Source organism: Elgaria multicarinata, chromosome 8, assembly GCF_023053635.1.
Source record: "Elgaria multicarinata webbii isolate HBS135686 ecotype San Diego chromosome 8, rElgMul1.1.pri, whole genome shotgun sequence".
NCBI lineage: Eukaryota > Metazoa > Chordata > Lepidosauria > Squamata > Anguidae > Elgaria > Elgaria multicarinata.
This window is the reverse complement of record NC_086178.1, coordinates 29651483-29677685: the sequence shown is the minus strand read 5'-3', so window position 1 is coordinate 29677685 and position 26203 is coordinate 29651483. Positions and strand designations below refer to the sequence as shown.

The 26203-nt window shown below is 44.8% G+C and overlaps 1 protein-coding gene across 1 annotated transcript in view; it reads left to right on the top strand.

The window, feature by feature from the left end:
* LEKR1 (leucine, glutamate and lysine rich 1) overlaps positions 1–12279 on the top strand; it is an 88577-nt gene extending 76298 nt beyond the window's left edge. Inside the window, exons 13-14 of the mRNA XM_063131954.1 lie at positions 6784–7083; positions 11743–12279. Of these exons, the coding sequence (XP_062988024.1) occupies positions 6784–7083; positions 11743–12150 (708 nt within the window). The 3' untranslated portion in view covers positions 12151–12279. The remainder of the gene's footprint in view (positions 1–6783; positions 7084–11742) is intronic.
* The last annotated feature ends 13924 nt before the right edge of the window (positions 12280–26203 follow it).

Sequence of the window (26203 nt, the reverse complement as noted above, 5' to 3'; positions counted from 1 at the left end):
TCTATAAAATTTCAGGGAGTTTCAAGCACCACCCCTTTAGTAATATCTTGGGTCACTCACAGAGCAGTGTTGTTCTGTGAGACTGAAAACCCCGTCAATCGGAAGTAACAGCCCTGCTCTTATACATACTTATCTCATCTTAGAGGATAAATGAGTCAAGAGAAAGAAGTCCTTGAGGAACAGGTTGACAATTCAGAGGCAGAAGTGACTTCAAGTGTTGCTGTCCCGGGAAAACTGACGTAAACTGGTCCTTTTTCAGTCATTCTCACATCTCCATATGCTTGAAGTACATAGGGACATATGAAGTTGTGTTATACTGAGTCAGACTATTAGTCCATCTAGCCCAGTATTGTTGACACTGACTGGCAGCAGCTCTCCAGGATTTCAGACAGGAGCTTTTCCATCCATACCAGGAGAAGCTGAGGATTGAACCTAGGACTTTCTGCATGCAAAGCAGATGCTCTACCACTGAGCAATCATCCCTCCCATAAATTCTGATTCTTCTTTCTGGCCACTGTACAGTTGCATATATGGTTTCCGTGTCTATACAGAGTTCCATTCGGGAAACTTTTAAAGCTAGGTTTGAAGTTTGGCAGATGTCCTGCAGCCACCCTCCATGTTCACACTCAAAGCGTGTGGTTCCCATGTTCCTGCTCAGTTCTGTTTTGACTGCCACAGCATCTCAAGGAACTTTGCTGCATCACTGGGGTTTAAAAAGAAAGAAAAAAAACTTTACTCCTTTTTAAAGTGTAACTCTTTATCCCTTCTTTCTCTGTACTCGTTATTTTGACGTCTCATTTTTTAAAAGATTCTTTGCTTTTGTCCTCTGCACACTTTTGGTGTTTTTACTGCCATCCTCCTAGAAGGTAGCATTCTTTGATAAGGCTCTGTCCCGTAGTAGTTCTTTAGTTTTCCCCGCCCCCCAAATAAAGCCAAGAATGAATTGTCAACCTGTTCCTCAAGGACTGCTTTCGCTTAACTCATTTCTCCTCTGAGATGAGGTAAGGAGGTTTAAGAGCAGGGTTGTTGTTGTTATTATTATTATTATTTATTGCATTTTTATACCGCCCAATAGCCGAAGCTCCCTGGGCGGTTCACAAAAACTAAAACAATTCAAAGTATAAAACAAACAGTATAAAAACATGTTGCCTCTGATTGATGGTGTTCTCAGTGTCACAGAACAACACTGAGCCTTAACTCAAGAATTTTAAAAGTTGACATGTCTTCCCCAGTTTTAAAAATATTTATAGTTTACATTCTTTAGAGAGATGCCAGAGCTTTGTGGTGGAGCACCTGCAGAAGGTCCCAGGTTCAGTCACCAGCATCTCCAACTTAGAGGATCTTGAGTATCAGGTCAGAAAATAAGGTGATTGTTTTTCTACCCAAGGCACTAAACTCAGCTGCTGCCAGTCAGAGTGGGCTACACTGGGTTAGGAGGATCAATGGCCTGACTCTCATTCATTCATTATGATGAACTGGTAAAAAAAAACACCCCAGTATATATAGGCTACCATGGGATTACGTTCATAATACTGAGGAACCTTTCCTTTCATGATCCGTGTATATCTTTCCTCAAATGAGTGCTTATGTTGCAGACAAATCACACAAAAAGCAATATTTTGTTTCTTGGAAAATGTTAATTCCCCCAACAACCAAGTCCTGGTAATTGTGCCCATTGTGATTGGGTTTTTGTTTTTTTTAATAGTTTGGTCAATGGCTGTGTAGATCATGTTTAAGAGAGTGCGCCTGGAGCAAGACTACCACTCTTGCCTTGCACTGCACCGCACCGCCCCCATGTCTTTTCAAACGTGCGTTCTTTTTCCCTTCCTCTCATTGGGCAGTAGCCTCTGCTGCCTGCACGCCACCAGTGAGGAAGAGGGAGCCCAGCGGTTGTTAAAGCAACCCCAAATTTATTTATTTATTTATTTATTTATTTATTTATTTAAAATATTTATATCCCACCCTATATCACTAAGATCTCAGAGCGGCGTCCAGATAAAAACATACAGTATAAAACAAATATACACAGTTTAAAACAAATTAAACCATTTGGAAACACTCCTTCCCAGAAAGCGGCAGGTCAGCGGGTCTTGCACAAGGGCGCTCCTCTGAGCTGTCCCAACCCGCTCGTTTCCGGGGTTCCTTTACAAAGTGCTGACTCCTCATTGCGCAAGCGGTGGATCCCATTTTTGCATCACAACCATTGGGAGTGCTAAGAATAATCTGAAAAGGTCTTGTATAACTGATGTTCCTGTATTTTGTTTATTTATTTATTTAATTATTTTTTTAAAAAAAATCTATACTGCTTTTCATTTTAAATAATAATAATAATAATAATAATAATAATAATCCCAAAGCGGTTTATCTATGGGGCGGTATAGAAATGTAATAAATAAATAAATAAATAAATAAATAAATAAAATCGGGATGATCTAAAATAAAGCTAATCATGAAAATAGTAAAACGACGATAATAAAATCAATAAAATCTCAATTAACATAACTTGGGATAGCTGGCAATGCTCGCTGTCAGCAGAATTCCTGGGCAAACACGCCACACTAGGAGCTCACCTGATCTCAGCGGGGAGATGGTTCGACGTGGTGGCTGCCACACTTGAGAAGGCCCCTCCTCCCCACCATGGCCAAATGAGCTGCAGTGGGGTCAGCAAGTGCTTCCCCTTTCAAAACATATAGACTGGCACCACCTATACTTAAGAAGGCAGACTCTCCGATATCTTCTGAAAAGTTTTGTTCAATCGGTCTTGCTCCCAGCTCTGTTTTTGTCACCTAGAATAGGGTATTGAAGTTGCCCCTGTAGCTGCCTCTTTAACTGCAGCTGAATTCTGTGCGAGTTAGCAGATGATAATGTTTTGGTTCTGAACCAGCATTCCCCAACCTGGTAAACCCCATCGTCCTCAGCTAGCATAGCGAGCAAGTTGGAGAAGGCTACTCTATGCCATAGAAAGCTTCATCTGGTATTCTCTTAATATCAAACCTCTATTAAAGATACTGGAGGAAACCAGGAGGTGTTTTTCCTGGGAAGGTGTTTATATGACACGTCATTGGGAGGGGATCAGCTCAAAAGCCCACAGTATCGTTGCTGCGAAGCTAAATCAAAATAGCTAGATTGGGCAGGAGGGGGTGCAGGCTACCTGGCCGGAAAAAAACACCGCATTGGCAGCCATTCCGTTTTCAAGCCCGCCCCCTGCCCTGCGTTCCCGCACTTACCCAAGCTACACCTGCTGGATAGCCCAAATTGAAGCCAGGAAACAATGGGGTAGCCTCAGAGCAAAGGTAAAAGTCACTGTAAATCGAGAGTCTGAAAATGCGCACTTTGGGGGGGGCAATCCTGATGGGGCTGCGAGTTGGCGGCTGTGTATTTTAAACAACACAGAGCCACTGCCCAGCCACTATGGGGTTAACAGAGCGCAAAGACACACACACACACACACACACACACACACACACACCCAGCTTGTTGGCAATCCTAATTAAGTTCCTTTTTTTATTTTTTACTGTTCTCTTTTTCTTTTGTTCCTCCCTGTGTCCCTACCTGCAACATCCTACCTCTCCGAGAGGGGCCCATCTCACCTTTGAGTTGGGGAGCGGGGTGGAGGGGCTTAAGTGTGCTTACTCCTTTCAAAGAGCAAATATGGTTCCCAGATAGATATTTCAAGTTTGGAAAATCTCTTTTCTTATTTCCTCTTCACAAATTTAATCGGTGTGTGTGTGTTTTGACAGAGTGCCTTACCTCATAGCCTTGTTAATTTCTTGATGCTAGAAACGTATGGAAACATATGGAAGCGTTAAAGGCTAACCACGTGACTAACACAAGTAATTTCACTAAAATTAACCGTAATGTCAAACATTAGGCTCCAACAGCCTCTCCAGCCGGGTTTCCCAAACATCTGATAGCTACGGACACTTCGTTTTTTCCTGAATTGAAATCGGACACATATTTTACTCTAACAGCCAAAGATATGACATGAATGAAGTACTTTGCTTTTACGTGCCCTGCCTTTTCTTTATTAAATTGAATCTGTGGGCGAAGAATCTGGATCGGGGCCACTGCATTGAGGGAGGGGGCTTTAACTCTTTGCCCCTATAGATTAGATCACACATACACTTCCCATCATGGCAGCTGTTTAGTAAAGAAAAGAAATCGAGCACACAAGGGAGAAATACACAATATCACATCTAGTTTTCCCATGTGTGTGTGTAAGAACAAGAATCTCCTACCCTTGGAGGAGTTCCCCTCCACCCTGCCGCCTCCCTGGATGAGGTAGTTTTCTAATTGTGCTTCCTGATTGAAAGGAAGCAAGCCCGGAGCTGTGACATTCAGAGATACAACTGCCAGCCTCCTTTTAGGTTGGGTAATTTTGCTCCATCCCTGCAAGAGGAGTAATTGAGTTATATGGGTCACGTACCTAGAGACCTTTCAATTTAGACATGCAGCAAAATTACCTGTTTCTAAGTGAGGTAAGAAGGAGGCAAGACCAGAGCAGTGATAATGCAGAGATGCAGAGGGCAGCCTCCTCTGTAGTTGGATGCTCTGAGCTCCCAGTAGCCTTTACGTATTTCATTGATTTCTCATGGTGGCACACCAACTGCTCTCACATCACTTTCCATGACACAGGTGCACTTTAGGAATTTCAGCACTACAGCTCACTTGACAAGGATCATCTCAGATTTCCTCTAAGAGTTTTAGAAGCAGGATCAGTTTGGGAGGCCTTGCTCTCTGGCCTGTCATTAGTTGAGATCAAATTGGCATGAACTAGAAATGGGGGCCTTTTTCGTGGTGGCTCCACAGCTGTAGAACTCCTTCCCTGTGGAAATCCGACAGCTCCCCGCCCCCTGCTGCTTGCCATCTTTAGACATGCTACAAAGACCTTTTTGTTCCACAAGTCTTTCTATCAATAAGTTACACTATGGCAGTTTCTACACCAGCCCGATAGTCCTGGCTGGTCATAGAATCATAGAATAGCAGAGTTGGAAGGGGCCTACAAGGCCATCGAGTCCAACCCCCTGCTCAATGCAGGAATCCACCCTAAAGCATCCCTGACAGATGCTTGTCCAGCTGCCTCTTGAAGGCCTCTAGTGTGGGAGAGCCCACAACCTCCCTAGGTAACTGATTCCATTGTCGCACTGCTCTAACAGTCAGGAAGTTTTTCCTGATGTCCAGCCGGAATCTGGCTTCCTTTAACTTGAGCCCGTTATTCCGTGTCCTGCACTCTGGGAGGATCGAGAAGAGATCCTGGCCCTCCTCTGTGTGACAACCTTTTAAGTATTTGAAGAGTGCTATCATGTCTCCCCTCAATCTTCTCTTCTCCAGGCTAAACATGCCCAGTTCTTTCAGTCTCTCTTCATAGGGCTTAGTTTCCAGACCCCTGATCATCCTGGTTGCCCTCCTCTGAACACGCTCCAGCTTTTCTGCGTCCTTGAATTGTGGAGCCCAGAACTGGACGCAATACTCGAGATGAGGCCTAACCAGGGCCGAATAGAGAGGAACCAGTACCTCACGTGATTTGGAAGCTATACTTCTATTAATGCAGCCCAAAATAGCATTTGCCTTTCTTGCAGCCATATTGCACTGTTGCCTCATATTCAGCTTGTGATCTACAACAATTCCAAGATCCTTCTTGTTTGTAGTATTGCTGAGCCAAGTATCCCCCATCTTGTAATTGTGCATTTGGTTTCTATTTCCTAAATGTAGAACTTGGCATTTATTCCTATTAAATTTCATCCTGTTGTTTTCAGCCCAGCACTCCAGCCTATCAAGATCACTTTGAAGTTTGTTTCTGTCTTCCAGGGTATTAGCTATCCCACCCAATTTTGTGTCATCTGCAAATTTGATAAGCGTTCCCTGCACCTCCTCGTCCAAATCATTAATAAAAATGTTGAAGAGCACTGGGCCCAGGACTGAGCCCTGCGGCACCCCACTCGTTGCCTCTCCCCAGTTTGAGAAGGTTCCATTGATAAGTACTCTTTGAGTCCGATTGTGTAGCCAACTGTGAATCCACCTAATAGTTTTTCCATCTAGCCCACATTTAGCTAGTTGTTAATCAGAATATCATGGGGCACTTTGTCAAAAGCTTTGTTGAAGTCAAAATATATGACGTCCACAGCATTCCCACAGTCCACAAGGGAGGTTACCCGATCAAAAAATGAGATCAAATTAGTCTGACAGGATTTGTTCCTGACAAATCCATGTTGGGTTCTAGTAATCACTGCATTGATTTCAAGGTGTTTACAGATTGACTTCTTTATAATCTGCTCCAGAATTTTCCCAGGGATGGATGTCAGACTGACTGGTCTGTAGTTCCCAGGTTCCTCCTTTTTGCCCTTTTTGAAGATAGGGACAACGTTAGCCCTCCTCCAGTCGTCCGGCACCTCACCTGTCTTGCTATGATATTCTTTGGGGTCATTCTTTCTCATGTTGTAAGCCACCTTGCAATGATTTTGAAAGGTGGGAAATAAATATGATAATAAATATTCCCTGTTCAATCATTTTTAATTCCTCCTTGACCTTGTGCATTTTGCTTGCTCTCGTTCTACCTCAGTAATCCACTTCTGTAAAGCACTTTTTAAACATACCAGTCATTTCATATGTGCGCTAAGTATTGTTAATGCTGCATATTTATGACATGAAGAGTTCAATTTTTTCTGTCTCTTGCAAAAAAAAAAAAAATCTCTCCTAACCCCAATTTAAATCTGTTTAACCAAAGGATGGATGCCTTGTGGCCAACATACCCTGTAAACACTGAAAACTATGTTTGCCTTTCAGATACCTGTATTGCTATCCAGTGCTACTAATAACCTGAAGATGGAAATGGACACGCTTGAAAAGAAGCTCCGCGAGGCCCAGGCCAAGCTTACAGAGAAAAACCATGAATGTGAAAAAGAATGGCAAGGCCTTAAAAGAAACCTTGCAGACCTTGAGCTCCAACTGCATGAAGAACGGAGCACCTGTCAATCAGTGACAGAAGACATGGCTGAAGAAATAAAAAAGAAGTCCTATGAACTGGAAAAATTGACTCAGGAGCACACAGAGTTGATTCAGAATATGAATCAAGTTCAAGAAGAGGTACGAATTCAATCCAAGTTTAAACCTGGTTCATTATTTGATATCTCATCTCTTAAGCCCTTTTCATAGATTTGTCTGGTTGGGATGTAACAATCCTGATCCAACAGACTGGTTTGGTGGACGAGGAATGAGCTATATCTCCAGACACTCCCTCCTCTTTCTTGTGTACCTTAATTCAATACTTCCTGGTTCCTTAAACCAGTTTCCCGAGATGTCTGAAACAGGAAACTATGGTTTGAGTGATCCTTACAAAGTATGGTATCAGACCAAGATCAAACCATGGTTTGATATCCTGCTTTGTATGGATTGGCAGGGAAACCGTGTTTTTAAACTGGCTATTATTGACTTAACACATGATGTAAGGATGGAGGGAGCACACAGTCTAATCTAATAAACCATGTTAAGCCATTTTGTTGAATGTATGGAAGAGAGGAGCACGTGGTCTCCGACCCCAACATTTATGCATTAATTTGACCGTCTGCATAGAACTCCATTGCATGTAGAACTCTACGCATGGGTCATCATGAGAGCTATTTATTCCACCTGCCCCATTTTTTGCGATATTGCCACAGTCCAGCAGAGGAACAGCTGGAAGAAGGAGCAGCCTGTATTTCACAATCTAGACCTGGCTGAGGAGAGCCTTTCCCACCTCATTCCGGGACATTTGGAACACCTGGCCCTAAAGGTCTCGTAAGACTTCCCCTAGGCATGACGTTGACAGCAGGCTAATCCCAACCCCTGAGAGGTCGACCCCAAAGAGGATGACCCCAAAAGTGGAGTTTCCCCTTTTGAGGAGACACTTCATGGGAAGTGCATTTAAAATCTCCACAGCACTGTAGCAGCATTGAAGTCCAAAGCAGGCCTTGTCTGTTGGCTTACAATATAATGGGCACCACGCAGATGGGAGAATGGCAGAGAAGGGGGGCAAACGCTGTTAAGTATTAAGCTGCGAACTGAGGAGAAGGACCAATATCTAAATACACTGTGAAAATAAAGTAAGGAGAGGTCAGGAAAGGAAAAGACGAGAACAGGGCGGGTGTGAGGGGGAGGAGGTAGTTCTTAGGATTTGATTCTATTTTTTTGAAGAGGAAAACAAAGGAGAAAAATGAATATCTTAGGAGGAAGAAATCTAAGCATAAAGGTTGATTTTTTCCCATTTTGAGCTGATCAAATGGGGAAAAGTTTACACCTTTGACTGAATCTCTAAGAATCAAATATTCAATATTGCCTTTTGTTTGCCACGAAGCTGACATGCTCTAGGGTCAATAAGAAAGCATGGCCTTGTGTGAGGGTGCTGCTGCACTCGTGTCCTGCTGGTGATTCCCTGGTTGGCCACTGTGTGAACAGAATGCTGGGCCAGGTGGTCCCTTGGTCTGATCCAGCAGGGCACTTCTTCTTATGCATCAGTTCGTCTATTCATTCATTTATTTAAAAAACACCACATTTCCCTCTACAATATTCAAGGGAAGCCAAACAGAAACTCATCCAGAAATGTGTTTCAGTGGCCAGAGTGACTTTTAGCTCATTGTAAAATTCTGCAATTCAATTAGATGTGCTTGACTCAAATGGTGACCTACAATGCCTGCCTCACTTGCTGAATGGTTGAAAATTAGAGCCACACAAATAGACACCTGCCATTAGAGTAGCCTTCCCTAAGGTGATGCCCTCCAGATGTATTGGAATTCCATAATCTCCTGCCAACATAGCCAAGAGCACCAGGCTGGGGAACTAGTTCTGTTTTCTGTCTTGCTCCAAACTTCCTTGAATGTTATAGGGGCTTGCCCGTCTTTGGTTGTTGATGATGTATTCATTCTTGCAGCTTTTAAATCTGTGATTACCTCCGTTGATGTCTCTTTTTTAAAAAAGATTGAATTGAAGTGATTTCATTTCTTCCTTGATGAGGTCTCTTTTCAGATTCACCACTAATCAAATCAGTTCGTGATTGAGCTCATAATTTACATCCTTCACAGTGTCCTTGGCTGTGTGCTTTGTTAGTTTAATTCTTCTTTATAAATGCAAAGTCATCTAACACTTTCCCAGTCTTTCATCAGTGGTGCTCTTAGATAACTTTAGACTTCATGCCCTTATTAGAGGTGCAGGGGGAGGGGGTTACTCTGGACTTAAGGGTCTTAGGGCACAATCCTATGCATGTTTAGTCAGAAAAAAGGCCTACAACTCCAACCATTCTCCAGCCACCATGGACTTTTTTTTTTTTTTGGTCAAAGCATGCATAAGATTATGCCCTTAGAGAATTCATCTGTTCTCCTGGGGCTTGCCTATATGCCCTGTTTAGCCCATTCTGGTTGCACAGTGATGCTGCATTGTTTATATGATGCAGCCACCAACTTTCCAGCCACGTCTGGCTTCTTCCCCCCAAAACTGCGCTTTTTCACAGTGTTGATTTACGATGATTGTTTAAGTTGCTTCGAGGCCACCGTGTTCTTTCCTCCATCTGTCAGGGGTGGCCTTGGTTTGAGTTGAGGAAAATAGAAGGCTGTGGTTTCGAAACAACAACAGTATAATAAGAGTGATAACACTCAAACCACAAGGATATCAAAATAGCTTTCATAGATGAATATTTCAGAAATTTTTACAAATGTACAAAATACAGGCACTTCAACAATATTTAACAAAGCCTGCAATATCAACATCCAATATACATAGGTGAACTATTCACATGAAGCGTCTTTTATATAAACAGTAGTCCGGTACTATTTTGCTGTTTCGAGGGTTCTTCTTCAGTAAGAGCCTTACTGTCGGCTTGAGGAAACGAGAATGATATGGTGCTAAACCCTGGTGGGTTTCTTTCTGTTGTAGCCGTGGCTCCTTCTGTAAACTTAGTGGCGTTATACTGAAGAAGAACCCTCGTAACAGCAAAATAGTACCGGACTACTGTTTATATAAAAGACGCTTCATGTGAATAGTTCACCTATGTATATTGGATGTTGATATTGCAGGCTTTGTTAAATATTGTTGAAGTGCCTGTATTTTGTACATTTGTAAAAATTTCTGAAATATTCATCTATGAAAGCTATTTTGATATCCTTGTGGTTTGAGTGTTATCACTCTTATTATACTGTTCTTGGTTCGAGTTGAGCCAGTGGGCTTTCATGGGGGAGGATTGAAGCCCAGGATAGGTCCAGGTAAGCATGGGAAGGCAGGGGGCGGACTCGCTAAGCCAAATGGCCGCCGGTGCTGCGGCTTTTCCGGCCAGTAGCCTGCGCTCCCTCCTGTCATCAGGATTTATCATTCCCAACCCACAGCTTCAATGCTGCGGGGTCTTGTGGGAACCAAGCGGCAAAGCAGCGGCATAAAGACATACCCACCCCTGCTCATGCTGTGAGTGGAGCTCTGGAACTCTGCTCCAAAGCCCTGCCCTGTGTGAACCTCTGACCTTCATTCCCAGTTATTATTTCTACAGTGAAAGGGGATCATTTATTTTATATAAATTTCTGACTTGCTCCATTTGGAGGGCTTCAGGCAAGCAACAGAATTAAAGACATTTCTGGACACTGAATGATGTCACCTTGGCAAGCATTTCTGTTGTCAATGAATCATTCTCAGTGCCACGCAACAGCTGAAAAAAGCACACCAGTCACATTCATTTCAACGGGCCTCGTGCAAGATAATGTTTCTGCTCTGTTGTGACTCCGGAAAATAGGTTTTGCTCCATTTATTAACTAAAATGCAGCTCGAAGATCTAACATGGCCATGAATGTTTCCCGTAGCATTATAATCCTTTTCTCATTTAACCTTGCATCTCTGTTGAGGAAAATAAAACAGGCAACTCAAGGGAGTCATTAGAAATACGTTCACAGAATTATGAATGGTGTGCGGCCTTCCCCAGCCTGATGCCTTCCAGATGTGTTGGACTAAATTTCCCATCAATCAATTCCAGCCAGTGTGACCCATGGAGATGATGGCAAATGTAGTCTAACACACATGGAGGCCATCAGGTCGGGGACGGCTGCATGGAAAGAGAACAACACAGTGTCATTCGGTGAAACTTGACTTGCAGCAGGTTCAGGGAAGGCAAAGGGAAGCATTTCTCCATGCAGCAGAAATTATTCACCTGTGGAACTCAGTGCCATAAGATGGATGGTGATGGACAACAGCTTAAATGGTGTCAATCTGCAGCTTAGATTTAACTGGAGCTTCCTCCAAATATAAAGCCAATATTTGCAAGCAGGTTGAAGGCATGGGCCTTCCTTGATGTATTCAGATCATATAGTCTGACGTCGTCAGGTTGTGGGGGAGCAGTTTCTGTCTGTGTCCAAAGAAGTGAGTGGATGTGCACTGCCCAACAGCAAAAGGTGCTTTTGAAGTTGAAATGAGCTTCAAAACGTGTTGGCGATGTGGCATGGGACTCCGCTGTTCAAAGAAAGGGGGGAAGCTTTTTTAAGTCCCTTCCAGTGCATCTAAAGCACCTCCTTGGGTCCCAGCCACAGATGTTTTTTTCACCACACCCAAGACAACGAAAGAGCGCTTTACTAACGTGGCTGCGTGGGTTTTGTGGGCTTGGGCTGCGAGCTCTTCCACACACAACACGTTGCTTGCGCACTCTGTTCCTTGAATGCTCTGCACCCGATATTTATACTTTTTCTCTTTTTGGTCGTCTTGACAATTTCCTATGAAATATATGTTTCTTTCTGCTCGCAGAATGCTCTTCTCCAGGACACGGTGCGCAGGGAGTGTGAGGAACGCTATGAGCTCACTGAAGCTTTGGCTCAAGCCAGAGAACAAGTCATGGAGCTAAAGAAACTTGGAGGAAACTTCCCGTTGTCACAGTGTTCTCTCAGTCAGGGCAGCCTAACCTCTTCCACTGCATTGGTCAGCAATCGCGGGCAGAAAAGCCCAAACTCTGGGAAAGGAATAACACTCTCGGGACCCTGTATGATTTCGAGAGCCACTAACGCATCGGCCTACAATAGGCACAAAAGCAGCCTCAATGTGAGTTTGCCTGCTCTGCCTGCACTTCAGCTGCCAAATGGAAGAGCGTCTTCTCTAGATGAATCCAGGAGGAGGAGGATCACAGCCGTTATAAAAAGGCAGCTGAGTGAACTATGATGAGTCAAAGACAGTCCTCTTTCATCAAGAACAGCCCCCAAACACACACACACACCTTTGGTGCAAATGATTAGGCCACTTCAATATGTCCCCCTGGAGGGGACAAACATTACCAGATATTATTTTCTAGCAATTAGCATGTTTCTAGGGTATATATATTACACTAATCACATCAAATTAAGCTCCTTTTTTTAACGTCTCAAATGTTTATGTTTTGCAGTGCAATCATGAATGGGCATTTCGCTCAATGAATGTTGGTGACTTAGGTCTAGTTCTCACGGGGGTAGTAAACCTGTGTCTGGATTTCTGGGTTGGACTGCTTCATGATGCAGATGGGGACTTGCATGATCGAGAAGTCCTCCATGTAAAAAAATATTTCCTCCATATAGCAAAGCTGATGTCAGGAGAAAGAATCTCCACCTCGCCTTGTTCCGGAACATAGAAAACTAGCAGACAAAGGCGATGGCTAGGCTAACCACAGACATGTCTGTAGAGGAGCCTTTAATCAAGCGAGCCCTCACTTGCAATCGGAAGTGTAACTATACAGACACAGATGTACCACCTTAATGCCAACTCGGCCTTGTATCCAACATGTGCCTATGGGATCAGTAAATTAATGAAGGTATTTCTCTCTTTCATTCACATAGACGCCATTTTGCAGTGGGTCTTTTTCAGGTCACTTGCCTCGGTTGTTAAAACGTTAATAAAAGCAGTGTAGAATTGTTGCTGCAACCTCTGGAGTTTTCCTGCTTTTCATTGCTATAATGTGGCTTACCAAGCAATCTTAACCCCCAGCAGAGACCTGCTGAGAAGGGGCACCACCGCCTCCCCAGAGGTCACCTGTCCATCCATGAAAAGCTCTGTCAGTATTGATCTACTACTCGTGGTGTTCCTGTTAGCAGAAGCGGGCCCAAGGTGGGTCACGGGTGGCCTTGGATCTTCTCGATCCAAAGCTCCCTTGCTCCCCAAAACATGGCCCTAAAAAACCACACACACACACACACCAGCTACAGTAACCTGGTAGGGCTTTGGATGTGGGAAATCATCTGCCACGTGACAACGCGGACATGGACGCACACACTTAAGATGGCTATCTTCAAACACCAGAGAATTCCTGAAGGTTTGTCTTTTCTCATTCCATTGTCGAGTCGCCGCTTCTTTGCCAATAGTAAAACAGTGCAGCATGAAGAAAGATGGCAGAGTATCTTCCTAAGTAATAAGCAGATTGCATAATGGGCAAAGGAAACTACTGCAGGTTTGTATAAAGATCAGACAGTGTGCAAGCTAAGACACCTGAAGATGGTGGTGGTGATTCCATAACAAGCTCAAAACTCATAAGTTGTATAAAACTAGTGAAGTCGATGGAGATGTGTCACTTAACCCCTCTCCCCACTCATGCAGCCCACTGAAAACTGCTTCCATGTGGCAGCATTCACCGTGAGAACGTAATATTTCAAATCTGATTATTTCAGATGGAAAATCTCCATGCCTGTGCTCCATATTCCTGGTGGGAGCTGTCATTGGCATGGAGATTTTCTGTGCAACTGGGAGTATTGTAAGTGGTTTGGGTGCAGCCTCTGTGGGTGGGGGAAAGCAGCCTATACAGTATATGGATGTGGGTGGAGTTGCTGTTCAAATTGGCTCCCTGCTTGTGTAAGTTTTCCCTTCACACCATAGTTATATTTATTTTCTGTAGACTCATCAGTCCTTTTAACCATAAGGGATTCAAATTTCAAAGTCCTTCGATTCTTAGATTCAGTCATGTCTACTTGAGAGCTTCCCATAGGCAGCTGTTTGGCCACTGTGTGAACAGAATGCTGGACTAGATCTGATCCAACATGGCTCTTCTTATGTTTTTAATCTGCAATTGCAAGCAGTCCTTGGCATTTAGCACAATGTCTTTACAGAAAGTGACCCTTGTGATAGACGCCTGGCCAGCAACTATTTTTGCTGTAGGGCTGCCTAGATAGATAGATAGATAGATAGATAGATAGATAGACAGACAGACAGACAGACAGACAGACAGACAGACAGACAGATAGGCCGACCAACAACTGCACTCCATACCACAACTTTCTAGTGACAAGTCTCACTGACACAGCCACCACTCCTGACATTTCCTCTTGCTTCTGTGCTGGCAACTGAGGTACAATATAGCTGCTTCTTCAGGGTCAAATGTGACCCAGGGCTAGCAGTCTCCATCCCCTACCAAAAAGTATCACCAAGAGCACAGGAAATACTTTCTGGTATGGAGAATTCAATGAGCCACAGAATCCAACAGCTACCTGCACTCCCAAGGTTTTGGAAGTCCGGTCTGTTCTCAGGCTGAAAACCAATTCAGATTGGTGTGCGAAGCTGGCATCCACACCAAGTTTGGCACGTTATTCTAGTCACTGTGTGATCGTTTCTCCTCATGCTCAGGTCATGACTCAATCCATATATACTGCATTGACTTGCTTTCCGGAGCTTTGGAGCTTGTCTAGATGATGGGTTTGCCCGGGGGTGGATTTGCAGTAGCGGCAGGTCATCTACATGACGCAGCTGTCATTGTGAAGCCATCCAGGAGCAAACCCCAGAAACTCTGCTGAAAAGAAGTCGGGCACTTACCCCAACTTTTTTGTCTGCAGAGGCGTGTCACAGCCGATGGAACTCCCTGATTGGTTGCCATCAGCGGGACAGGGAAGGAGGCGGCCTCCAGGAGCTCAGGAGAGCCCCCTGGTAAATAAAATTAAAAATGGGGAGAGGAGAGGAACGGACCCGTTCCTCCCCCTATCTTTTTAATCTATCTGCGAAGCTGCGCAGATAAAGACAATATTTTCAAAAAAACGGGGGGGGGGAGGAACGGGCAGCCAGGTAGGAGAGGTGGTTTGGGCACCCTGCATCCCTCTCCTCATCCTCCTCTGGCTGCCTCCTTCCTCCCCCGTCCCTCCCAGTGTTCAGTACAGCAGTGGCAGAAAGTCCGCACTTGCGTTCATTCCCATGCAGATGCCAGGAAGGAACGCAAGTGCGGACGCCGGAGGCCTCGCGGAACCAAAGCGCCGCCATCAAGACGGGGGCCTGGAGTGAGTTGCGTCACTGTGCAGAGCCGCGGTTTGAATTAGACATTGCTTCCCCCACACTGAGTGCCACTGGAAGGCTCTTCTGTGTGACATGTGAAAGCAGAGATGTTTGAACATGCCCTTCTACCCGCCATACCCAGCACCTTCCAGATGTGTTGTATTGCAAGTCCCACAATCCCGCAGCTTGCACATGCCTGCACGCACACATTGGACAGTCACCCTCGATCCCTTTTCTCGATATGGCAGTTTTGTGAATTGCTCCTAAATGCGGGTTGGGAGCAGCAGTAGTAACAGCTTTGAATCATAATTTCCCTCTGCGCCTGCGCGGAGCTCATTTGGGAAGATTCTACAGCTGAGGCATTTTGGGTGTAGGCCCCGCCTTCAACACATACTGCACATGCCCAGTGCAGTTCCCGCTCAACTCCCTCAATTCTCTTTTGACCGCCATCATGGCAGCATCATTTGGAGTTTCTTTCTTGGTTCTCGAAAGAAATTCTTCTTGAGGTGTTTTTTTCTTCATCTTTCACTCTTCTAGCCTATCCTAAAAAACAAAACAAAAAACAAAACAAAAGAAGTTTCTTTGCATACACAAGCAAAGAAAGTGTTTGTTTCTATATGTGTTTACTTCCAACACGTAAATTGCTCTGCTTCTCCACCCCTGGGTACTCCCAACATGCTCACCTCTCACCAGACTTTGTAAATTCCACAAAATATGAAGCATCTTGTTCAGCCAGAACTTTGCTGATGTTAATGGTTTCTTTCATGTGAACACCTATGTTCCTCCCTGACTACAGGCACTTGCCAAATTTGGCAGGGTTTGATACACAATTTGTCTCATAGCAGGATAACACATCAAAAGGAGCATGGTTTTGCTCTGGAATGCATTCCCTTAGCAGAAGCACATTTTAAAAACCAAAAAGTAGAATATCCTTTCAGGGTTTTGCTGTGCTCTATGGTATGGCTAGATTTCATTAACAAGAATGTGTGATCTCCAGCAGGAATGAATTAGGAATTACTCCATTTAATCCCATTCCGTACAGAAAAACTGGAATCAAGGCGAAAATATTCGGTGAAAGAGAAAAACACAAGTTTTGAGAAAATGTTGCAAGGTATTTGACTCCCAGTTTCACACTTCAGTTTAGTTGTGTTTGTTCCAAAGTAAGCAGGGAGAGGTTAACTTGTACCATTCTAAAAATAATTAAAAAAATCTTTATCAGTCTGATTCATAGATCAGCTAGGGTGGAGTACATGAATTTAATTAATCATGGCTGAGCCCCAAAAGCCATGTAGTAGTATCCTAAGTGCATGTTTCATGAAAGAATGCATCATGGCAGGGAAGAAAGTGCAAAAGCCGGGTTGCAGTTAAACCTCAAAAAAACCAAGATTATGGCAACTAGCTTGATTGATAACTGGCAAATAGAGGGAGAAAACGTGGAGGCAGTGACAGACTTTGCATTTCTGGGCGCAAAGATTACTGCAGACGCTGACTGCAGCCAGGAAATCAGAAGACGTTTACTTCTTGGGAGGAGAGCAATGACAAATCTTGATAAAATAGTTAAGAGCAGAGACACCACACTGACAACAAAGGTCCGCATAGTTAAAGCAATGGTATTCCCCGTAGTAACCTATGGCTGCGAGAGCTGGACCATAAGGAAGGCTGAGCGGAGGAAGATAGATGCTTTTGAACTGTGGTGTTGGAGGAAAATTCTGAGAGTGCCGTGGACTGCAAGAAGATCAAACCAGTCCATACTCCAGGAAATAAAGCCAGACTGCTCACTTGAGGGAATGGTATTAAAGGCAAAACTGAAGTATTTGGCCACATAATGAGAAGACAGGATACCCTGGAGAAGAGGCTGATGCTAGGGAAAGAGGAAGGCAAAGGAAGAGGGGCCGACCAAGGGCAAGATGGATGAATGATATTCTGGAGGTGACAGACTTGACCTTGGGGAAGCTGGGGGTGGTGACAGCCGACAGAAAGCTCTGGCGTGGGCTGGTCCATGAAGTCACGAAGAGTCGGAAACGACTGAACGAATAAACAACAAAAATTAAATTGATTGTTGTTTGGTTTGCTGGTTGAAGAGTTATTGTTTGAATTGCTTTTGTATGTATGTATGTTTGTTTTTGTTTTCTTTATTGGACTTTTCCCTGTGGGATCCTGTGGATGAAGGGCTGTTTATGCATTTTAAAAATCAATAAAAATAAATACATCCGTCTTTGGAGTTGCTTCCATTCTAGGGCTCTCTAGCACAGCTGCAGCATTGTTTTTGTGAAATTGGCTGGAAAGGGAATTAGAATAATTCCACATAGCACTTAATATAGTGCTATATTATCCAGCAATTCCTAACTCCATAGCCAAAATTTCCCTAAAATATTTACTCAGAGATTTGCCCCATTCAGTAAAGGTTTCCTGAAATATTAATTATTAGCTTCTTTTTTGCGGCCAGGGCACAGTAGTGCAGTATACATGGGAGTTGTGTGGACAGGCAGAAATGTGGAGGGAAAGAAACAGTGTCCACTAGCACTCGAAAAAAAGAAGGAAATACTATTGGTCTTGGAGATAAGGATATTTAAAAAAGGACATAAAACAGCTCCTGAAGAAGGAGGTATTCCCTCCAAAACGTGTAGAGCTGAATAAATTTTCTTTCTGTCCTGTTTGCCTCCTCCTTCGCCATTAGTTGTGTGGATAGGGCCATTTCATAGTCGATTCACTAGAGGCGCAATCCCGTGCATTTTTAGACAGAAAAAAACTCCCAGCATTTCTAGCCAGCATGTACAGTCCATTAAAATTGAGGTCGTGTTTATGTCTTCTGATGTAAGGTCCCTTAATTAATGTGTCAATTCAATGACCATACTGCAGGATTGCTAACAATTTGGTCTCTCAAGTTAGTGTGCTTGCTCATGTCTAAAAGGAAAGTGGACCTGAAATCAAATTAGGTCCAAGGCCCAGAAAACCCTGCTGGTTGCCAGGTAGTACGCATCGTGAAGAAAGACAAATTGCATCATGAAAAAAGGACACCAAGTGGACAGAGACTTGTGGGCTGCCTAAACGCTCGGAAAGCCCCAGAGTGGGTGTGTGGCGGCGTGGCAGCATTTATAAGACACAGCTGCAATTGCGTACCCACCCCAGGGCTTTTCACCAAAACTGCAGAGAAAAAAAGTCAGGGAATTATCCTGACTTTTTTCTCCAGAGCGAGGTGAGGATGCACAAGACGGTGTCAAGACAGACCCAAAACTTTGCTCCGGAGTCGCAGCCGAGGCATGGCCAGGCAGTGCCTGGTGGAAGGCGAGCTGTGATTGGTCGCCTTCCACCAGAAAGAGGGTAGGGGTGGCTCCAGTCCCTGGATGGTCACTGGGAAACCCCGCGTTCCCTCCTCAGTGTTGGGATTACCCCCGGATGGCTGCCCAGATACCCGGCACTCCCTCCTCAGTGTCAATGTGCCTTGAGGACACCCCCTTGCAGAAAATTTGCAAATGCTAATTTGTATGTATAGGTTCATATTTAGAAATAAACTACAGCTTCAGTAGAAACCCAATGCATCTCACCATAGTAGAGAAGACTGTTATAGCTCAGTGTGTTGTCTGGGTGCTAACGGTAGATGGGCAGACTAAGGGCCTCTTCTCTCCTAGCTTATGATTCTTTTTCTTTAAAGTGGATTTCGACTGGACTGATTCTATATATCAAAGAGTTACATAGAGGATTTTAAAGAAGGACACAAGGCCATCCTAGTGGTTGCCCTGGGCACAGTTACACCTGCAGTGGCTGTAATGAGCTTCCAGACAGGACCTCCCAACACTCACGCTCACATGGCATGGTGCAGCTTCTTTCCTTAATTGGAAGGCTACAAATGGAATACAATGTCTGAATATCCCATAAAATTCCATGCATGAGGCTGTGCGATAGCAAAGTCTCAGGTGGATCCAGGATCTGCCTTCTGTTGACAGAAGATCTCCGCTCACTGAAGGTGTCTCCAACTGATGTTCAGGGATCCCCCCTTCCTCCCCTCCTCCGGCCAGCACCACAGCTTACCCCATTCAGCACAACATCTGTGTAGCATTTTTCAGGTGGAAAGTATTGGATTTCTATTTGAATTATAGTTATATTTCCAAATTGGCACCTATACATACAAGTGGGTGTATGTAAATACTATATAAATTGGTGTCCCCTTTGGTGATCTGTTTCCTCTCTTTTTTTGACAATGCATAAGTAGTCTCCCTATTATTACCCCATGGATGGCAGGGATTGTGACACCCCTCAAAGAGTTTCCATTTTTTTCAAAACCTGTCTGTATATTTTGTTTCTAATGTGCCTCAGATGACGGCAGGAAGATTTTCTTCTTCTAGAACGAATTCCTATTTTGTACAGACTCCAGGAGCAAATATTAGCAGGTATCTATTCATATTCACCATTCATTCACTTCATCATTCCCTGGTTTGTTTGTTTGGTTTTTATCTTCTTTTTAAGAGTCGGTTTCGAAAGCTTTTTGCAAGAGGCTTTTGTTTGAAAGATCTGAAGCGCTGGAGAGAACATTTGTGCAATGGACAATCTGAGCCTCTGACATTGTGTGGTGAGCTCCTCCCTGGATCATGAAAAAGAAGATCTGTCTGACAAGGAGGCACTGAGCCTATGCTGTGCATTATGTTTGCCCGGCCCTCAAGAGACTGTTTCTGTCCCCTGAGCACAAATAAGATGACAAACATTCCAGCATTAAGAGCTTTCTATCCGGAATCCTGTATTTGTCATTATTTTAACACAGTGCCAGGATATAAATGACCCAGTGTTCCCTATGAATAAAAGGGTGCTCTACCCACCAGCTAGTAAAGATTCTGGTATCAAAGAGTTACACAGAGTTCTTTACACTGGAATATACAAAGAGGGAAAAGAACAATTTCCCCACTGATAGTTAGAACAGAAGACGTAGAGAGATGTGTTCAGGGAACTGATATTATTTGCTGTTGTTTTTTCCAAGTGTTTAAGGGTGCAATCCTATGCACGTTTAGACCAAAACAAAACAAAAACATTTTGCAACTCCCAGCATTACTCAGCTAGTCATGCTAGCTTGGGAATGCTTGGAGTTGTAGTTGGTGGGGACGGGGATTTGGTCTGAACATGCATAGCATTGCGGCCCAAGTAGGTATTTAATATGGTGCAGTTGATGAAAGGAGTTAAAAATATTTCACAGGGATCTTAAAGGAAAATGAGTGCCTGTGACGGAATGAAAACCTAACGTTACTAGCGAACGTGCTGTACCTATTGCAGAACAGAATGTTTTTTAATAGGCTCTCGAAACGCTTGACCCCAAAGGGTTAGTAATACAGCACAACCTATCCAAAGACACCTAGTTCTGGAGTGCATCAGACTGAAGATCACAGCGTACTGTGTTATTAACACAAATAGTTTCACACACAAAAATGCTGGTTAGAGTTGGCTGCAAGGTCCCAATCTGAATCCGTGAAATTGGGGTGTGAGGGGGGCGGAGTTCTAGCTTCTCCGTCCTTCATCCACACTGCTGGAGACTGATGCAACAGCATTGTCTTCTTTGATGTCATTTATATATTTTACTAGTCATTCATCTTCCCTTTCTAATATTAAGGTTAAAACTAAACAAATCAAACATTGCCCTCTAAATTCTGTTTGGAGAGGTGGACTTGAACATTTACTTTGATGTGCCCAAACATGATGTACCCATAACGCTAGTGGAAGGCCGGGAACCCAATTTTTGCTGATCCTACCTACCTACATCTTGCAGCCCTCTGTGCCATATCTCATACTATTCCAGACCTGAAGGACTAGATTTTCAGGGGATTCAGGGTGCCCCAACTTGCATGAGCAAAAAAATGCATTTCACTAGTAGAAAGCCACCATTAGATACAACTCTATGGATTCCCATCAGCATGGGGGTGGGGTGGGGGGCTACCAAGATTTAACATGATCAACGTGTGTTGTTGTTATTGTTGTTTTAAAAAATCATTATTAATCTGGTCAATATTTGCCTCCTGAATTAATATAGTCCAACGCTCAGGTATTTATTGCATGGATCATATTTTCAGTTTGACCTTCCTGGCTGCAAGCAAATCTCCCTTCCCTATCTGAAGCTGCTTTGTATGTTAAGGGGTACTCTTAATCCCAGGAGCTGCTTCCTGTATCATCTCTGTCTCAGGGCCGGCCCTACTATTAGGAAGAGTGAGGCAGTTGCCTCGGGCAACAGATTTTGGGTGTATTGAAAGGGCAGCAAATCGTTAGTCATTTAATTTATTGGTGTTGTATTTTAACTGCCAGTGATGGGGAGAGGTGTTTGTGGGGTTTTTTGGCACAGGGATCAAAATAACGTTGACTTGGGCAGCAAGGGGACTCTCCCGGAGACAACAAAGTGTTTTGGGCCAGCCTTCGTTCTTTGGTGAGAGAGCAGAATCTGAGTTGCGCAAGGCTGCTTCCCGGCGTCATGTTTATATTTGGCCTGCATAAATGTATCTTGCTCAGATACAATTACTAAAATGTTTTGGTAATTCTTTCAGTCATTAAAAACAATATAGGGAATGGCTCAGAGAGATCAACAAAATATTCTTTAGCAGCCCATACAAGCTTCCTGCATTAGTTGGAAATTAGAGGGTTCCAAGTGTTTCTCTTTCCGGTCAGTTGTAACAGAAAATGTCTTTTGTTCGGCGGCTGAGTTCTTCAGAGGTCCTTCTCCAGGGCAGGATCTACACTACTGCTTTAAAACGGTTTCTAACAGTAGCGACAACTGTTGGAGCCCAGGACATGCTCCGTATACAGCTTTCAAACCGTTTTCAAAGTGTCATATCCTCCTTGGTGTGGATCTGGCCCAGGTGTCCTTCCCATGAGACGTATGCTGGGTGGCCACTAGGGAAAGGGCGTGTTTCGTGGTGACACTCCAGTTATGGAATGCCCTCTTTAGAAAGCTTTGCCTGAAGTCCTTCTTATAATCTTTGCAGCGCTAACTGAAAACCTTCTCATTTTCCCAGGCTTTTTAGATCTCTGCACATTTAATTCACTGAATTTTAGATCTGCAGTGTACTTTTGATGATGCTTCCTAAGTAGTTCATGATACTGTTGTCCTTGCTGCTGCTATGTGTTGTTGTTGTATTGCATTTTAATGTTTTAGGAGAACAGGAAGCTATCTTATACTGGGTCAGACCATTGGTCCATCTCGCCCAACATTGTCAATCCTGACTCCACAGCTCCAGGCAGGAGTTTTTCCAGCCCTACCGGGAGATGCCGAACATTGAACCTGGGTCCTTCTTTCTGCAAAGTATGTGTTCTACCACTGAGCTATGGTTTTATTGTTGTAAACCCCCAGAGAACACCATTATTGGACAGCATACAATTGCTGTAAATAAGTAAGTGGCTTCTGGCTGGGTATCTCCCACAATCCTTTCTTAAAAGCAGGTCTAGTTATTTATATTAGGTGTATGATTCAGAGTCTAGCACCTGTTAGAGCATTGTCTTTCTAAGCCATGCTACGGCTGCCACTGCGTTTGGTTCTCCTTGATTACCTGCAAGCATTCCTTCAGTCTGATGCTTTAAAAGCTACGTAGGTCACTGGTAAGTCTTCTGATTCAAAGGAACGAGTTACTGGAGGACATTTGCAAATGTCAACTTGCCAAGAGTGTGTATGAAAAGAGGGTGACATCATGGGGCCATAAACATGTCAAAGAGAAAAACTTCGGAGGTCTAAACTGACAAGCCACTCTGCATTTTCCAGGGCAATGCGGGTAGCTGCAGATGCTTGTCAAAACACCTTGTTTATTTCTTGCAGATGCAATAAAAACCTATTGATTCCAGGCACCAGGGTGTGGGTCAGGATCAGTGTTTACAGCTGGAGATATTTCAGAGATTTCAGCGTCTCAACTGTGGCAAAAGTTGAAGAACAATTTCACGTAAATAGGCATTTGATTACATTGAACGCATTTGAAATCAAAAGACCAGCTGCAGAGCTGAAAAAAGGTCTTTAAAACTCGCCTGGGGGGTGTTTTTTGCAGGTCAGGGGGGCAGCGTTTCAAAAGGAGGACTGGGTATGAGAGTGAAATAAAAGGGCTGATTTTTAAAGAGATCCCCACCTGTCTCATTCTGGATGCCTGGTTTTGGCACCTGTGGCCATTTGAAGACAACAAAGGTACCCCAAAGATGGGCCATAGTGTGTTTCTATGCAGATGTTCAACTTTTGTCCATAATCCCACAGTCATTTCTAAGGTAGAGTTGGAAACGGCAAGACGTGAAGTACCAATGGAGGTGTGTCATGGATTAGCAAGGCCTGATGCTGAAAATCCTCAGCCTAAAACATGGGGCTGGAAATACATCACTGTTGACTGATTTCCCATGCTAGCTAGGGGATGCTGGGAGTTGTAGTCAATACATCTAGAGGACACCAAGTTGTGGAAGGCTGAAGTAAATACTACGTTCATGCCACAGATAACTAGTACGGGAAAGTAATTAAATGTTAGAGGCTGTCTTCCCAGTTCTGGTTGGTGCCGCCTCCCTCTTCAACCCCACACTTTCCCTCTCCTGGGCGTCGAGTAATCCCAATGCCAAGGAAGGAGTTTCTGGGAGGCCATCCGGGTTCTGGAGCCTCCCCCGCCCTCTTCCTGGTGGAAGGCGACCAATCGCTGGTCGCCTTCCACCAGGCTCCGCCCCTAGGTTGACCCCAGATTGGCTGAGGAGTGACGTACACAGCAGAAGCGCCATGTTGCTGTCGCTGCATTTAAAAAAATTGGGTAAATCCCTGATTTTTTCAAAACGCAGCATCGCGGGGAAGCCATGCAGTGGCTGCAAACCTGTGCCTACATTGTCTAACCAACGTGATGCAGATCCACAGACACCCTGCGTATAGACAACCCCTTAGACTCTGCTTATGAACCCTGTGCTCAGGTGGAAGGGCCACATGGGAAAGGCATCTTTGCCCAGGCAGCTGCTCTCTGCTGCACCCTAAGAACTCCAGTGACTGCCTGAGGCTGCTGATAAGCCTGTGTGTGCCCTGAGTACTTTAACCCCTGTCCTGAGACTGCCTGAAATGCCTGTTCCAAACGTTAAGGCCCCCCACCTGCACTCTCAATCCCTCTCTCTATCTCCTTCTGAATCTCATTCTTTTCAGTCTCTCCTTCAACCCCTATTTCACTCTGGAATTGCTGCTCCCTCATCCAGAAGATATGATCCCAGAATATGTTTCCCCCCCATTCTTGCCTCCTCAAGCTACTTGCCCTCATTGAAACCTAATACACCTTGTCTTATATCTTATTGCAAATAAGCCAAAATACGTGCAATTGAAATAATCACATATTTCGCTCCTGCCTACTCAGATCTCCGTTTCGCTCCTTCCTCTCTTGCTTTCCGGTGTCTCTTTCAGATGGTAAGCCCCTTGGGTCAGGTGCCTGTCATGCCCGTTCTTTCTAAAGTGCTGTGTAAATAGATGGGACTGTGTAACTACATAACTAAATAATAATGGGCTGGATTCAGATAAAGGTGAGTGCAACTGAGCTGGCAAAAGCGGAGGTACCGGGCCCCTTTTCCCTATGACAGCCCTTCTAGCCTCCTGAAAATGCTATACAGAGGGTCAGGGGCCCTGCTGAACGGGGTGAGGCATGGTCAGTAAGGGGGATCCCCAAAATTGGGCAGAGGCACATTTCGTAAGTGGAGCCTTTTTGCTGACAGAAGGCAGATCCTGGCTCCAACCTGATGGCAATGAATCCCCAAATCTGACAGACGTCACCATAATAACTGACCAGATTCTGCCCTGGATACACATTCAGGGGACCAGTTGTTCTTGTTTTTAATCAAAGCATTTAAATATCAAAAGGTAATAAAACCAAATGTGCAGGCTCATAGCTCAATAAGCATTAATTTATGAAACTTTCACCAGGTATCTGTAGGCAAGCAAAAACCGACAAGGCTATTGTTATTACAGTAAATGTAATTTCAAGGGTTTGAAGGTGTTGTTTAAGCCTCAAACAGGAAAATGGTGGCCGTTGCTAGACGAGGGTTTAGCCCGGGCTGATACCCGGGCTCACCCCTGCGCGTGCAGATGACACACAGGGGATCCAGGGTCAGCTCGGGCTAAACCCTCCCTTGACCTGGGATAACCGGATCCGCTTGTGGCCCGGTATTTCCGCAGCCACGGGCTGAGCCTGGGACTGCGGAAGCTCTAGCTGGTTCTGTGGCTTTTCCCAGCTATGTGGCTTACTCGCGAGTAACCGGGAGAAGGTCACTGGGCACTGCGCTTCATAGGAGCGCTGTGCCCATTGGGCTGGGAGGGGGAATCGCGGAGGGGAGAGATGGGGGCCAGGGGGGAAGAGCGGACCCGGCAGGAGAGATGGGGGGAAGAGCGGAGCCAGGGTAGGGAGATCGCAGCCGGGGGGCGGGCGGAGGGGGCATCGGACATGGCGAGCAGGGGGGCCAGCGAGCGAGCGGGGGGTTGGACATGGCGAGCGGACGGGCGGGCGAGCAAGCGAGTGGACAGGTGGACATGGCGAGCGGGGGCAAGCGAGCGAGCAGATGGGCGAGCGAGCGGGGGGGCGAGCGAGCAAGTGGGGGGGCGAGCTGGCAGGGGGATCAGACATTGGGGGGAAGCGGGGGTGGAGGGAACCCTTTTTTAAAAAAAGACTTACCTTATCGTTGGTGCGCTCCTGCGCACATGGCCCCTTTAAGTTTTATTTTTAAATGGCCGATGCGACGGGGCTTTCCCCTACCCCGTCGCATGTCACATGTAGACTGGGGCGACGACCCGTGCTAGCTGCAGCGCGGCCTTGTCCCTACTCCCCACCGGATTAACAGGTAGGTCTAGCAAGGCCCGGTGTTTCTGAGTATATGGATTGCTAGGAAAGAAAAAAGATCTTTTAAAAATTTGGTGGTTAGAGGAAAGATCAGGAGTGAATGGAGAAATGAGGGGAATAAGGGCCACCTTTTAAATAAAGCACTGTGGGAACAAGAGAAGTTTGCTATTCTACACAACTACAAAAGGTAGTCATTGGGTTGGAACCAGACT